At 34.7% G+C, this 12860-nt stretch overlaps 1 protein-coding gene across 1 annotated transcript; it reads right to left on the reverse strand.

Annotated features, from left to right (window-relative positions):
* Positions 1-1077: 1077 nt before the first annotated feature.
* Positions 1078-12249, reverse strand: LOC132158696 (calpain-7-like). The gene is made up of 21 exons (XM_059568227.1): positions 11727-12249; positions 11387-11495; positions 10434-10591; positions 9741-9808; positions 9307-9513; positions 8812-8898; positions 7912-8038; positions 7674-7759; positions 7346-7439; positions 7071-7217; positions 6329-6435; positions 6118-6238; positions 5869-6013; positions 5684-5783; positions 5464-5599; positions 4669-4744; positions 4414-4559; positions 4275-4337; positions 4042-4172; positions 2846-2938; positions 1078-1687 (listed from the first exon to the last, which is right to left on the reverse strand). The coding sequence occupies exons 1-21, from the start codon at positions 11826-11828 to the stop codon at positions 1543-1545; spliced, it is 2448 nt and encodes an 815-aa protein (XP_059424210.1). The 5' UTR covers positions 11829-12249; the 3' UTR covers positions 1078-1542.
* Between the last annotated feature and the right edge of the window lie 611 nt (positions 12250-12860).

A 12860-nucleotide genomic window follows, 5' to 3' on the forward strand; every position in this document is an offset into this window, starting at 1 on the left:
TTCGCATAATGTTGAAAACACAAACAGCTAAATATTTTACATTTTCAATTAAAAATGGCGACATTTCGCTTAGTTTAAATCACTGAATATTACTGTTTACCATTCTAACAAAAGAACGACTGTCAAATATTTAATATTTAGCCACATTATAAAACAGAAGCGTTGCGTTAATATTCCCGCTTATTTTGAACGGATTAATTTTGATGTTTACGAGTGCTGAGGAAGACCAGCCATGCTGTGGAGATTTTGCTCACACTTCTCAAACGTTTGACGTCGGTAATAAATAGATTTATTTATTCTCTTATTTATAAATTTATTTAATACATTGTTAAATGTAATGTATTCCTTTTATGGCAAAGCTGAGCTTTAATCAGCCACTATTCCAGTCTTAAGAATTAAAAAAAAAAAATATATATATATATATATATATATGAAATGGAAACCTTTTGTAACATAAATATTTACTCTAACTTTTGGTAAATTGAATGCATCCTTGCTGAAAATGAGTATTAAATTACTAAAAATAAAACAACAACAACAACATGGGAATACACAAACAGCCAAAATTAAAACCAAGCACCTGGCAAATGGATAAATGTAAATGTGGAAATCAACTACAAACAATAAATACTGAAATAAGTAATGGTATTATTTATTGTTAATTTATGTTATCTAATAAAACCTTATTGTAAAATAGTTACTTAGGTAAAAAATGTGATTGTCTGATAACATGTACACCATTTTAATCAGCAAATAATCAGCAAATAAATACATCAGAGCAGATGAATGAAAATCAGCTTTAAGCAATCCCCATTACAGAACATCAGATTCAGTCAAAAGTTTATGATGTAAGAATATTCAGGTCATTGCCATTATGTTCTGTAAACATACAGTACTCTGTTGTGCTGCTAGATAGTGACTCATACTGAGCTAATTTACATTTGATGCACATAATGGGGATAAAAGCAAACAACAACAACAATGCTTTAGATAATTGCGTATCTCTTTTGTCTTTGTTTTTTTTGATAAAAGTGCACTCATTCTGTGCCTGCTGAAGAGAGCAGCCCAGCAACTTGGAAGTCTTTCTACCTGGACATCATTGAACAGACCAGAGGAAGAGCCCTTGGTATGGAGAATCAGAAACAGATCCCTCTGATCTATCATCAGACATCATTAATATACATCCCTGTTTTTATTGCAGTCTCCTGAGTGAAAAACAATCATTTCAGGTCAATTTTACATGCACACTGTTGTCTTTGAATGCAACTTTGGACTGCAGAACTTCAAGGAGTGTGTTTTTGGCTGATTGAACACACTTCCTCCAAGCATGGCAATGCAGTGGCACAGGAGTCAGAGCAGTCGCACACTATCACACACTAACATGACAAATATGGCACTATGTCAGTTACCATCAGTAGGTGGTGCTTATTTATTTTGGTAAATGAGCATATCCATGCTTTAGTGAGCAATAATTGCTATCTAGAGCATCTTCAGTGTCTTAAAATTGTGGAAACAATCCGGTGGGCCGATGATTTGGGACTGTTATTGCAGCTGAGAAACCCGCAGTGGAGTGGCACTGCTGAAGTCCAGGAAGAACGGGCCTTCCTGTTTGGGCAGGAAGGTAGTGGGCATGACATTGTAAATCCCAGCAGGCAAGTTCTCAACCTCCATATAACAGAAACCGCATCTGAGGATAAAGAGATCAAATTGAGATGTTTTGAATCTATTCTACACATGCTAAAACTCTGAACTATTGCACACCATCAACAAAGATAACAATGCTACTGCTTTCAGGATGAGACAAACCATGAAATATATTTTTCCTCAAACATATTATACAGTCATATGACTACTTTATAGATGATCAACTATCCCTGACCTAGATTTATTTGTGAGACAAGGCTGTGCATTTCAAGCATTTGCATGCTTATACTAAAGTGGAACACAGGCCAGCTGAACCGACTGTTGGTAAACCAAAATAAAATCCACAAGGTTGTATTAGAAATAGCATGCTGATGCTACCATATTACTTTAGCTATTTTTGGATTCTTATATGGGTCTTGGCAAATAAAAACACAACTGTTAAAAAAGTTTGGGGCCAGTAAGATTTATTCATTTATGTTTTGGAAAGGCAAAATACTGTACTTTCATTGAGCAAGGATGCATTTATAATACTTTTATATTGTTACAATATAAAATAAATGTTTTTTTTCTATTCATCAAAGAATCCTCAAATCATCATAACAAAATTATTTATGAATGATGGAGAGTGTAGTAATGGCTGCTGAAACTTCAGCTATGCCATCAAAGGAATAAATAAATTTTTTTAATAATATAATAAAATAAAAAACTTATTTTGAACAACAAAAATATTTATAATATTTGTTTTTAATCTATTTTGATCAAATAAATGAAGCTTAAGTAATATCAGCCACAGTTTCTTATGTTTTATTTAATAACAATTTATTAAAATGTTTATACTCAAAGCAGAAAATGTTTTAAAAAACTAAACTGATTAAAACATTTTTTCGAGGTTGTATAATGACATTCAGCAAACTAATGATTGGGCTTTACGCAACACTATGAAATCATTGTGCACTTCACGTAATAATTTTTAAAAGCAAACTGTAGTAGGCAGTATTTTAAGTGTTTTTACTGTATACTTTTACTGTATGCAAGAAGTAGTACACTAGCATCCCATCCCAAACACAGCCAGTGTGTCTCATATGGAAGAACGGAAGTCAACACAGGGTTTCTTACACTATGATTTTCTTTAAAGCAATAAAATGGGTTCTGCTTCACCTTATGTCTAGTTATCTTCATCACAAAGAGAGTACTTCTTTACCGGTAATCTCCGCTCCCTCTCTTTTGAGAGCCTGATGATCCAGAATCGCCTGCAGCAGAAACGGTCACCACCTCAAAGCCCACGCTGTACTGCCTGCAGAGAGAAAACCAAACTCATTTATATTCACAGGCATCACGCTACATTACACATCCGCACACTCTACAGTGAAAAGTGAGAGAGAGAAAGACAGAAGGGATCTGAAAGTGTGTAGGTGTTTCTTCCACAATGGAGTAGATGGCCCAAGTCATTTTTGATGTCAAGGGAAATCCAACAGAAATTAAATCCGAAACTCATGCAAAACTATACGATTGCTTAAGGTTAACATACTCTATGTAAGTTACACCTAATCATAGCAAAAGGCCTTCAGATTACACACTACCATTAAAAAGTTTGGGATCAGAACCATTTTGAATGTTTTTTTAAATACTAAGTCTCTTATGCTCATCAAAGTTGCATTTATTTGATCAAAAATACATTACAAAAACAGTAATACTATGAAATTTTACTGCAATTTAAAATAATGTTTTTTTTTTATTTCATTCCTGTGAAGTTTTCAGCAACATTGCTCCATTGATTTTTATCAATTTTGGAAACAGTTTTTTGGAACTGGTGATAATTGTTTCAGGATGAATAAAAAGTAAAAAAAGAACAGCATTTATTTAAAAAGAAATAAATATTTTAATAATATACACTACTGTTAAAATGTTTGGGGTCGTCATGTTTTTTCCTTTTTTTTTATATTATTTTTTCAGCAAGGATGTGTCAAATTAATAAAAAAATCATGGTAAAGACTTATTGTTAGAAAATATTTTTATTTTTAAATAATTTGTTTTTTTATTATTACTTATTTTTGTTAGTTTTTATTCATTAAAGAATCCTAAAAAATAAAAAAATCACGGTTTCCAAAAAAAATAAGCAGCCAAAGCTGTATCCAACATTGATAATAAATCAGAATGATTTCTGAAGGATCATGTGACTTGAGTAATGGATGATGAAAATTCATCTTTGCATCACATGAATAAATTATATTTTACATTATTATACAATGTCTTTAAAAAACATAAATCTTACTGATGCCAAACTTTTGTGTATACTAATGATCAGGTTTGAAAAGATATATATTTTTATTACAATTATTTTAGCACTCCTATGAAATGAAATGTAGTGAAATCAAATAAAATAACAAGCAGTCTGACCTCGAACCACGTAGTTCGATTAGCAGAGGGCCTGCTTTCTCCATGTTGAACTGGTATATGGGGTTGTTCTTGAAGGTATCTCTGTAGTTTCCACAGCCTCCTGCACTGGCCCCCTTCCACTGGCCATTTATCTACACATAGAGAGAGAGGTGTTAAACCATCTGGAAGAAGTTTCCAGCAAAAACACCCACTAAGAATATTTTAAAACAGCGAAAGCAGGGGTGTGAACTCACTCTTTTGGTGTGGGTGAAGGGTGTTGGGATTTTGGAGAAATTAAACTTGCATACCGAGTACACCTGGAAAGAGCATATTCATCTTAATATGATTAAAATAGTATAAAAATAAAAACTAGTGCACTTGACTGTGTATTACCCTAAGTGTGTAGTTGATGGTGTTTTGTTTCTCATACTGAGAGACCACCAGTGTGAATGTGTGAGTTCCAGGTCCAGTCAGCTTGATCTTGGTTAAGTAGTGAGGACTGTTGATCCTGATGCCATCAATGTAGGGAGGAGGTTCAGCTTTTAGAAAAAAAATCAGAACCGAGCTCACAAATTAATTAGAAGCTATAGAGAATAAAGATGAATACAACTGAATGTATTTGACTTCTTGAATTATGTGCTTACTTACCTGGATAATAGACTTTCTTGCCGTTGGTTTTGTAAACTACTAAAGTAATAAACTCCCGGTTTTGAGCAAAGTCATCCTTGAGAGTGAATGTGAAAGTAAAAAAAAAATCGTAAGAACTTGATTGTAATTATATCTGTTAAAATACTACAGCAAACCCATGTTAATTAGTTATGATCTCCTACTATATACAAGGGAAAACGATAATAGATATAACCTTACATCTCATGCATTTTACAGTAAAATACCGTTAAATGTTCACTTTATGGACAAGAAAAAAAACTGCCAATTCTGATATTCCCAGAATTCCCTGTGTGACAGCTTATATTTGATGCTATTTCATACGACAGCATCTCAGCTTAAGGAAAATCTACTTGTTTCACTTGTGTGATTAAGGTGGTTGTCAGTATGTGTTAAAGCAGAGACAATTTATAACAGTCATCAAACTGTTTCAGCGATTTTAATCATATTTTACTGCTGTTTCTATACATGCAGTTTTTATGTCCCGGTGACCAATGAAAGTGCAGTTCTGACTCTCTGCCCATTCATTTAGATAGGAGCCTGGTCTTGTTAGTCAAGATGGCAGCCGAGTGGCATGACTTGCCTTAAAGAACTTTGGTTAAAGGCAACAGATCTTAGTAGCAGTGTGGCCCTGCCAATTCAGCAGAAAGGGCTGCTGGATGTACTTATTTAAAATGTTTTTCTTTATGCATATTTAATTACAGGTATAAGCTACCAGTTTTAACTGTGTCCCCTCAATCTGATTGTAGTGCACTGCACTGTAATCTGTTGCAGTACCTTGTCAGTGATGTGTCTGGTGAGTAGGACCCATACAGCAGTGCCCCCTTGGGGACACTGCACCTCCAGCTTGTACTGAGGATTATTGGCCAAGCTGTAGACATCTTTCACCGGTCCCTGTTTGCCATCCCAGCTACTGCAATAGCACAATTCACATATATTTTCTAGTGTTCGGCTAATAATCAGACACTTATATAGATGTAATGACAGTAAGACAGACCTGTGAATACATGAGGATTCTTTAAACAGTGCTGGATTCCAGCTCAAATAGATGACATCGTAATACTGGCACAAGTCTTCCCAGATGATCCAAAATACACCTTAAAGAACATCACACAATATGGTCAATAACAGCTTCTTTTGCAATATTTGTTACGTGTCATTTCTAGTTTAGCAACGAATTACCATTGTCAAACTTCTGTGCGGTTTTGGGGTCAAAATTGAGGTATTTGAGAAGATCTGGTGTCCAGTTCTTCTCATCACGTTCGCTATATCGCCCTTTCCACCGGAGATGGCTCCAAGGGTTCTTCAGCTGGAGGAAGCGTTTACCCTGAGAGAACAAGCAGGAGATAATGAAGACAATGTTGTTGTTATTGTCATTAGACTCCACTAAGCAGAAGATTTTTAACACGGACCAGGGGTCGAGAGTTTCACCTTGTGTTCCCTGATGTCTAGGACAGCGTAAGCATGTGTGGGCACTAAACCCCACTTCTCCCCCTCCTCCTCAGTCATGACCCCTGTCGCTGTGGTGATGAGAACATCTCCTCTGTGAAACCTGCCAAAAAATTCAACAGAACTTATCCTACAGTGGTCAGAGAACAATACAAACCAGTGGAATGTGTGTGTACGGTGAATGTGTGCTTACCTCTGGTAAAGCATGCGGAAAGTGTCATCTTTGTTAAAGGACTGATTGTCTGAGTGCATAGCGATACGCTCTGGGATCCAGCCAGTGAGAGCGTGCAAATCAATATTCTACAACAAGAAAACATGAAAGTGTCACCATAGTTCTAAGTGTCACTACTGTTCAAAAGTTTGGGGTCAGTACAATTTAAAGGGATAGTTCACCAAAAAAATTACAATTCTGCCATTAATTACTCACCCTCATGTCGTTCTAAACCCGTTAAGACTTTGTTAATCTTCAGAACACAAATTAAGATATTTTTAAAGAAATCTGAGAGCTTAAGGTTTCAACCATAATTTTATGATGCTATGAGGATACGTTTTGTGCACAAATAAATACAAAATAACTTTATTCAGCAATTCGTTATGGCTGTGTGTCGAAGACTGACGCGGAAAAGCAGAAAGCTCTCGCAAGGTCAGAAAGCTCTTGGATTTCATCAAAAATATTTTAATTTGAGTAATTAAAAGCAGAATTCTCATTTTTGGGTGAACTATCCCTTTTATACATTTCTATTCCAAATAAACACTGTTCTCTTGAACTTCATCAAAAAACCCAGAATAACAAATATCATTATTTTACCATTCACCATGAGCCATAAGATGAAAATCAACCAGAACTGTAATATCTGTGTATCCCTTTGTTTTTTTTTCTGTAAAAGAGACATCTTAAAGAAACAAAGATCGTCTGAGTCTGAAGTGCCACTCACAGAATTGGAGCCTGGGAAATCATACCCTCCCATGACCTTCATGTAAGCCTTCTCAATGAGCGACACCCAAAGTTCATTGCGATTACTGGAGTAGGAGCAAAGCAGCTCACTATTGCGATCCACCGGGAGGAAATCGTCAATAATCACCTGACAGAGAAACACACGCCTGAACTATGACAATACAATTCTGAACCTGTTCATCTTCAAACAATAAAGACGACAATAGAAAAAACTGGAGTTTATTTGAGGAGGTGGGGCTTAGAGAGGGTAAGCACCTTTCTCGGGACGCCGTTAATGTGCAGTTTCACCATGTACTTCCCACAAGGGTTATACTCTGGCTCTCCTTTCCTGTTCTGTGGGTAGATGATGCTACACACAAACATGCAAATAAACATTTATAATTCTTGTTATATAATTATTATTAATATAAACTACAGTAAACAGAGGTGTTTTTCCAGAAATTTTTAACATTCCACCTGAATGGACACCTGACATAGTTGATTCAGTCCAAGAGACATCCAAAAAAACAGCTTCATAATCCAAGGGTTTACACATGAATCAAAATATTAGTGTAAAGAGTAAGGCCTAGCACACCCGTTGTACCTTGTGATTAACTTTTTGTTGTAGCGTCTCTCATACGCTGCGCTGATGGCCAACGAGGCAACGAAAGAACAGTCTGACACAACCGTCTGCAAACATGAACAAACAAAAGAACATTACATAAGCTTATAGTCAAATGAGCAAACAACAGAGCTTTCTGAATGGCAAAACTGCTTTAAATACTATTCGAAACTATTACTGGCCAAGTTCAAATGAGAAGCAGAGATGCAGAAAGCGTGACCTGCTTGATGCTGAAGCTGGACACAGTGTAGATCATGGTGGGGTTATTGCAGATGTCATCAGGTCGAACCCAGCGTGAGAATATAGCTTTCTGCTTTGGCGACAGAGCTAGTTTCCCACATTTGTCCCTATTTATAAACATAATCATGTCACCCAAATATTTTGGCAATGCTATATTTCACAGTGTTATAAGACTACTGCTCTTAAATACATTACAGTAAAAGAATTGGGATGGGTAAGATTTTTTTTTAAATGTTTTTGAAATAAGTCTCTTATGCTCACAAAGACTGCATTTATTTGATCTGAAATATGGTAAACATATTACTACTGAAAAATATTACTACAAATGAAAATAACTGGTTTCTATTTTAATATTTTTTTTTATGTACTGTATTCCTGTGATGGCGAAGCTGAATTTTTAAAAGGTTTTTTATATCAGTGTTGAAAATGTACTGTACTGCTTATTATTTTTGTGGAAACCATGATAGTATGATAGCCTTTTTCAGGATTTTTTGGTGAATAGAAAGTAAAAAAAATAAATAAATAAATAAAAATAAATAAATTATATATATATATATATATATATATATATATATATATATATATATATATATATATATATATATATATATATATATATATATATATATATACACACACATACATATATACATATATTTGAATAGAACTCTTCGTTTACTGTCATTTTTGATGAATTTAATGTCTCTTTGCAGAAATAAAAGTGTTTGTTTCTTAAAAAAAAAAAAATCCTACTGACTCAAAACTTTGGAGTTATTGTAATTCTAAGCAAAATACAGCTGTTGCACGATACAAAAATACCAGAGCATGACAGAGAAACAGCTGCACTTGTTCAAATTTCACTCATACATAAAGTACTCACGAGAATGGAACAGGAAACGCAAAACGTTCCCTCAGGTCAACACTCATGAATGGAACATATTCAATTCCATTTATCTTGGAAGTCTTCCTGCAAAACACAAAAAAAAGAGAGAAAAAAAAGTAAGAATATATTTTCAAAATATTACACTTTCAAAACATTTTATATGCATTATGTTGAAACATTGCAAAAAAAAAAAAAAAAATGCAATTGTGGCTGATATCCATGAGACAATTGTTTTTTATCTTGTGACTGATAACCAATAAATTAAAACCCATATTATAAAATTATATAATGTTTTGTCCAAATAAAATAAATTAGAAGTCAATTTAAGCATCACAACATTATAAATGCACAGCATAAAAAAACAGATACTCCTTTTGAAATACACAAAAATAGACTTAACTTAACACTTAACTTAAGACTTAACACTACAATACAATTATAAGCACTTTTGTAAGATTAACTGAAGTGAGACATCAAGTTTGCTGAGCCTACCTGAGCACCTCAATCTCCTCCGCTGTGTAACGTTGACCTTGCGGCTCACTGGACTGCACTGCTCGGACCGGCTGCGCTTTGTCCTGGAGGGAGAAGTCTGGGCCCAGCGGAGAGAACTGCCTCACCTGAGCAGAGCCTTTGGATGCAGGGGAGGCAGCTTTATCCCGGTTTGCTGGTTTAGTGAGAGAGTCTTTCAGTGCCTCTGCCCTGAAAGGGGAAAAGGAGATGAAAACCAAGGATTATGGGTAAATGTGCATTGCATTGATTGTGCATTATTATATTCTCAAATGCATGAGAGTTGTTATATTCTATGCCAATTGTCAATATGCCACAATTGCTGTAGATATTGCTGTTGATTATGTGGTATTTCACACAAAATATTCATAATACAGTGGAGTATTAGTATTTTAGCATTAGAGTAAACAGTGAAGCACCTGTCCAGAGCCTGCCGAGCAAGCTGCTTCAGTTTCCCCTGTAGTGCTTGGTCTGATGTCTCACTGGACTGTTTGGGAGAGAGAAAGAGTTCAAAGATTACAGGGCTTGGCTCAGTTTCTAGTTACAGAGGAGCCCATATAACCAGCGGTGAGAGATATGAAACCAAAACTACCAACTTGACACCACCACCTGTTTCAAAGACTGACAACTATGACTTCAGAACTGCTGCTAGTATCTAAGTCCACATGCATAGTTATGATCGAATTATAGAGTTCTTTATATATACTACTGTTCAAAAGTTTGGGGTTAGTACCATTTTTTTATGTTTTTGAAAGAGACAGAATAAACAGGCAAAAACAACATGTTAAAATATAAAAATTAAAATAATTTATTTTAAAATGCTATTTATTCCTGCGATGTCAAATCTGAATAGTTATTGTAAGTTGCTTATATTTTATGCTTATATTTATTTTAGAATTCTTTTATAAAAAATAATAAAATAATGAAAAAAAAATTCCTAGTATTTATTTGAAATCTAACTTGTAATGTACTGTAACTTTTGATCAGTATAATCAGTATAAAGTCCCTTTGCTTAGTAAAGATATTAATGTCTTTGGAATAAAAAAACCCTACTGACTGTTTATTGACCCCTTTTTGCAACTTTTAAAACAAAAGGGTATAATCTGACTCACCGCTTGAATACACAACTCCACAGCCTGTGTATAGAGCTCAATGGCCTCATCTGCGTTTTCCTTCTCATCCTCTTCAAAAGCCTGTGTCACCAGGAAGTATGCCCTCTCCAGATCCAGCTGATGCTTACTCTTCAGAGGGTCACTGTTCTGTGCTTGAACTAATCACAGGGATTCAGTCAGTGAACTGAAACATTTACAGTGAATGGAGAGTTAGGCTTGCAGCTTTGAAAAGTAAGGAAAAGCACAATAAAAGTTGTCCATAAGACTTATGTACTATATTCTAAATCTTCTGTAGTCAAACGATAGCTTAGCGTGCATAAAAATTGGTATTCTAGACTGATCCTCAAACAAAGCTAAAATTTTTATATTTTCTGAATATACAGCACATGAATTGTATAGGTCACTTTCATTATACTTTTATTTCCCTTTTGCATCCATTTTGAAGCTTGAAACCAATGACTGTTAAAAAGAGCAACCGATACAATTATTTTGTGTTCCAAGGGAGAAAATCGTAAATTTAGCAAATGACCTAAAGGTGAGTAATAAATGAGAGAACATTAATGGAGACTACTCAAACAGAATGATGTTCTCAAATTACATAACACAAGAGAACGAGGAAGAGAATTGCTTTTAACTGTGAAGGAGAAAATCTGACAGAATTCAATTGTGATTCCCAAATTAGTCTATTAGGCGTTAGTCACACCAACAATGTAATTTCAAGTGAGGTATGACCTATGCAAGCTTTCTAAAGGTTGGGCCGTGGAAAATATGAGCATAATTTCTTCCATGTACAACGACGAGGAGGTTTCACTTTTGTCGACCACAGAAAACAGCAGAAAACATTCAGCCCTAAATAATCAACTTAAAAGAAAGTGAAAACCATAACACTGAGCATCAATAGATAAAAACAGCTTTTTGATGAGACTGAATTGGTATTATTTGCGTAAACTGACCGGCACTGAGTAGAGTCTGTACTCTATACAAGTACTCATTTACTTTGTCTTGAATGTTCTCTAGTTTGGATCCAGCCATGCCTGCATAGATGAGAGCCTGGGCAGCCTCCTATTCAGAACCCAAAAACAAATATGAATATGAATATATATATATATATATATATATATTAAATATTGAATAAACTGTATATTGATATATTAATTTATTTGAATGGGGACATTTTCAATGGCAGCTTTTATTGCCATAACATGGAACAAGCTGATAATTCCATTAAAGAATAAAGCCTTTTCAGGAAGTTTAAGATCAATTAGCCTTAAATGTCAAATAGGAGAATCTTACCTTATAGTAGAACACAGCTTCATTGTATTTCCCCTTCTGATCATGCAGTACAGCTGATTTGGCAAATGTAATAGCATCGAGTTCAAGCGCTGTACAATCCATGATTATCGTTGAAAGGCTGTCAACTTTAATTCAGCTTCAGGACTAACGTTATATGGCAAATAATTTTAACCTGTTCTTCATCATAGCAGCTTCTCCGACGATTAGGGTTTCTTTCTTGAGTTGAACTTCGAAATAAAATAAAGGCAAGCCTGAAAAATATCGATTTCAAGGAGCTTTCAAACTTAGTGACTCTAAATAAGGCGTGAAGACACAACGATTTAACTTGCTACGATGACATCAAAACAAATCCTCCTTCCCGCAGTACTTCCGGATGTGGTGGGCGTGTACTAATGTTGTCACGACACGTCATTTCTTTTTTAGAACGGACTCCATCCGATTCATTCCGCGAATCGGTTCCTTCAAAGAGTTCATTTCAAAGAACCGGTTAAAAACAATTCAGTGGTCCTTATTTCATTTATTACGTGGCGCTCCACATTCCTACCTCTATTATTATATTGTAATATTATAGTAATATTAAATATTACTAAAATGTTCCAGTAATACCACATCATGTAGTAATGATGATCTTCCTAGACATGGAGGCATACAATTCATTAAAAAACAATGTCATTTTGAACTTACGTATATTTATATTTACATTAAATAAAAAACTATTTACATATATATGTTACAGACGTTTTAATACCCCCGGTTCATGCTACAATTTTTACATCTTGCTTGTAAAATAAAGCAGATAGTGAACAATGAACAAATACTACTTTTGTAAACCAATACACTGAAAAGATCCGACCCACAGAATGATTCACTTACGAATCGTCGTGATTCGCGTAGAGTGTGGGAAAATCCACCGCTTTCTCAGAAATGAGTAAAAAGTGTTGGAATTTTTTCTGAAAACTTTACAACTTACCCTATGATTGGAAACATCACGGTCATGTTGCAGCTGTTCAGAAACATCTGTACATAAGCGTACACCTGTAAACCATTAGTTTAATCATGCCCCATAAAATTGGATGTGTAAAATCTGTGTACAGATCTTTATTTCTCAACTTCAAACAAAACAATATATGTATG

Source organism: Carassius carassius, chromosome 15 (genome assembly GCF_963082965.1).
Source record: "Carassius carassius chromosome 15, fCarCar2.1, whole genome shotgun sequence".
Lineage (NCBI taxonomy): Eukaryota > Metazoa > Chordata > Actinopteri > Cypriniformes > Cyprinidae > Carassius > Carassius carassius.

Excerpts from the sequence above, each read along its gene's own strand:
- LOC132158696 (XM_059568227.1), bottom strand. The coding sequence starts at position 11,828 with ATGGATTGTACAGCGCTTGAACTCGATGCTATTACATTTGCCAAATCA. Across the intron at positions 8,899-9,306 it reads GAGGAGATTGAGGTGCTCAG|GAAGACTTCCAAGATAAATG; the intron begins GTAGGCTCAGCA and ends TGTGTTTTGCAG. Across the intron at positions 4,745-5,463 it reads CCAGACACATCACTGACAAG|GATGACTTTGCTCAAAACCG; the intron begins GTACTGCAACAG and ends TTCACTCTCAAG.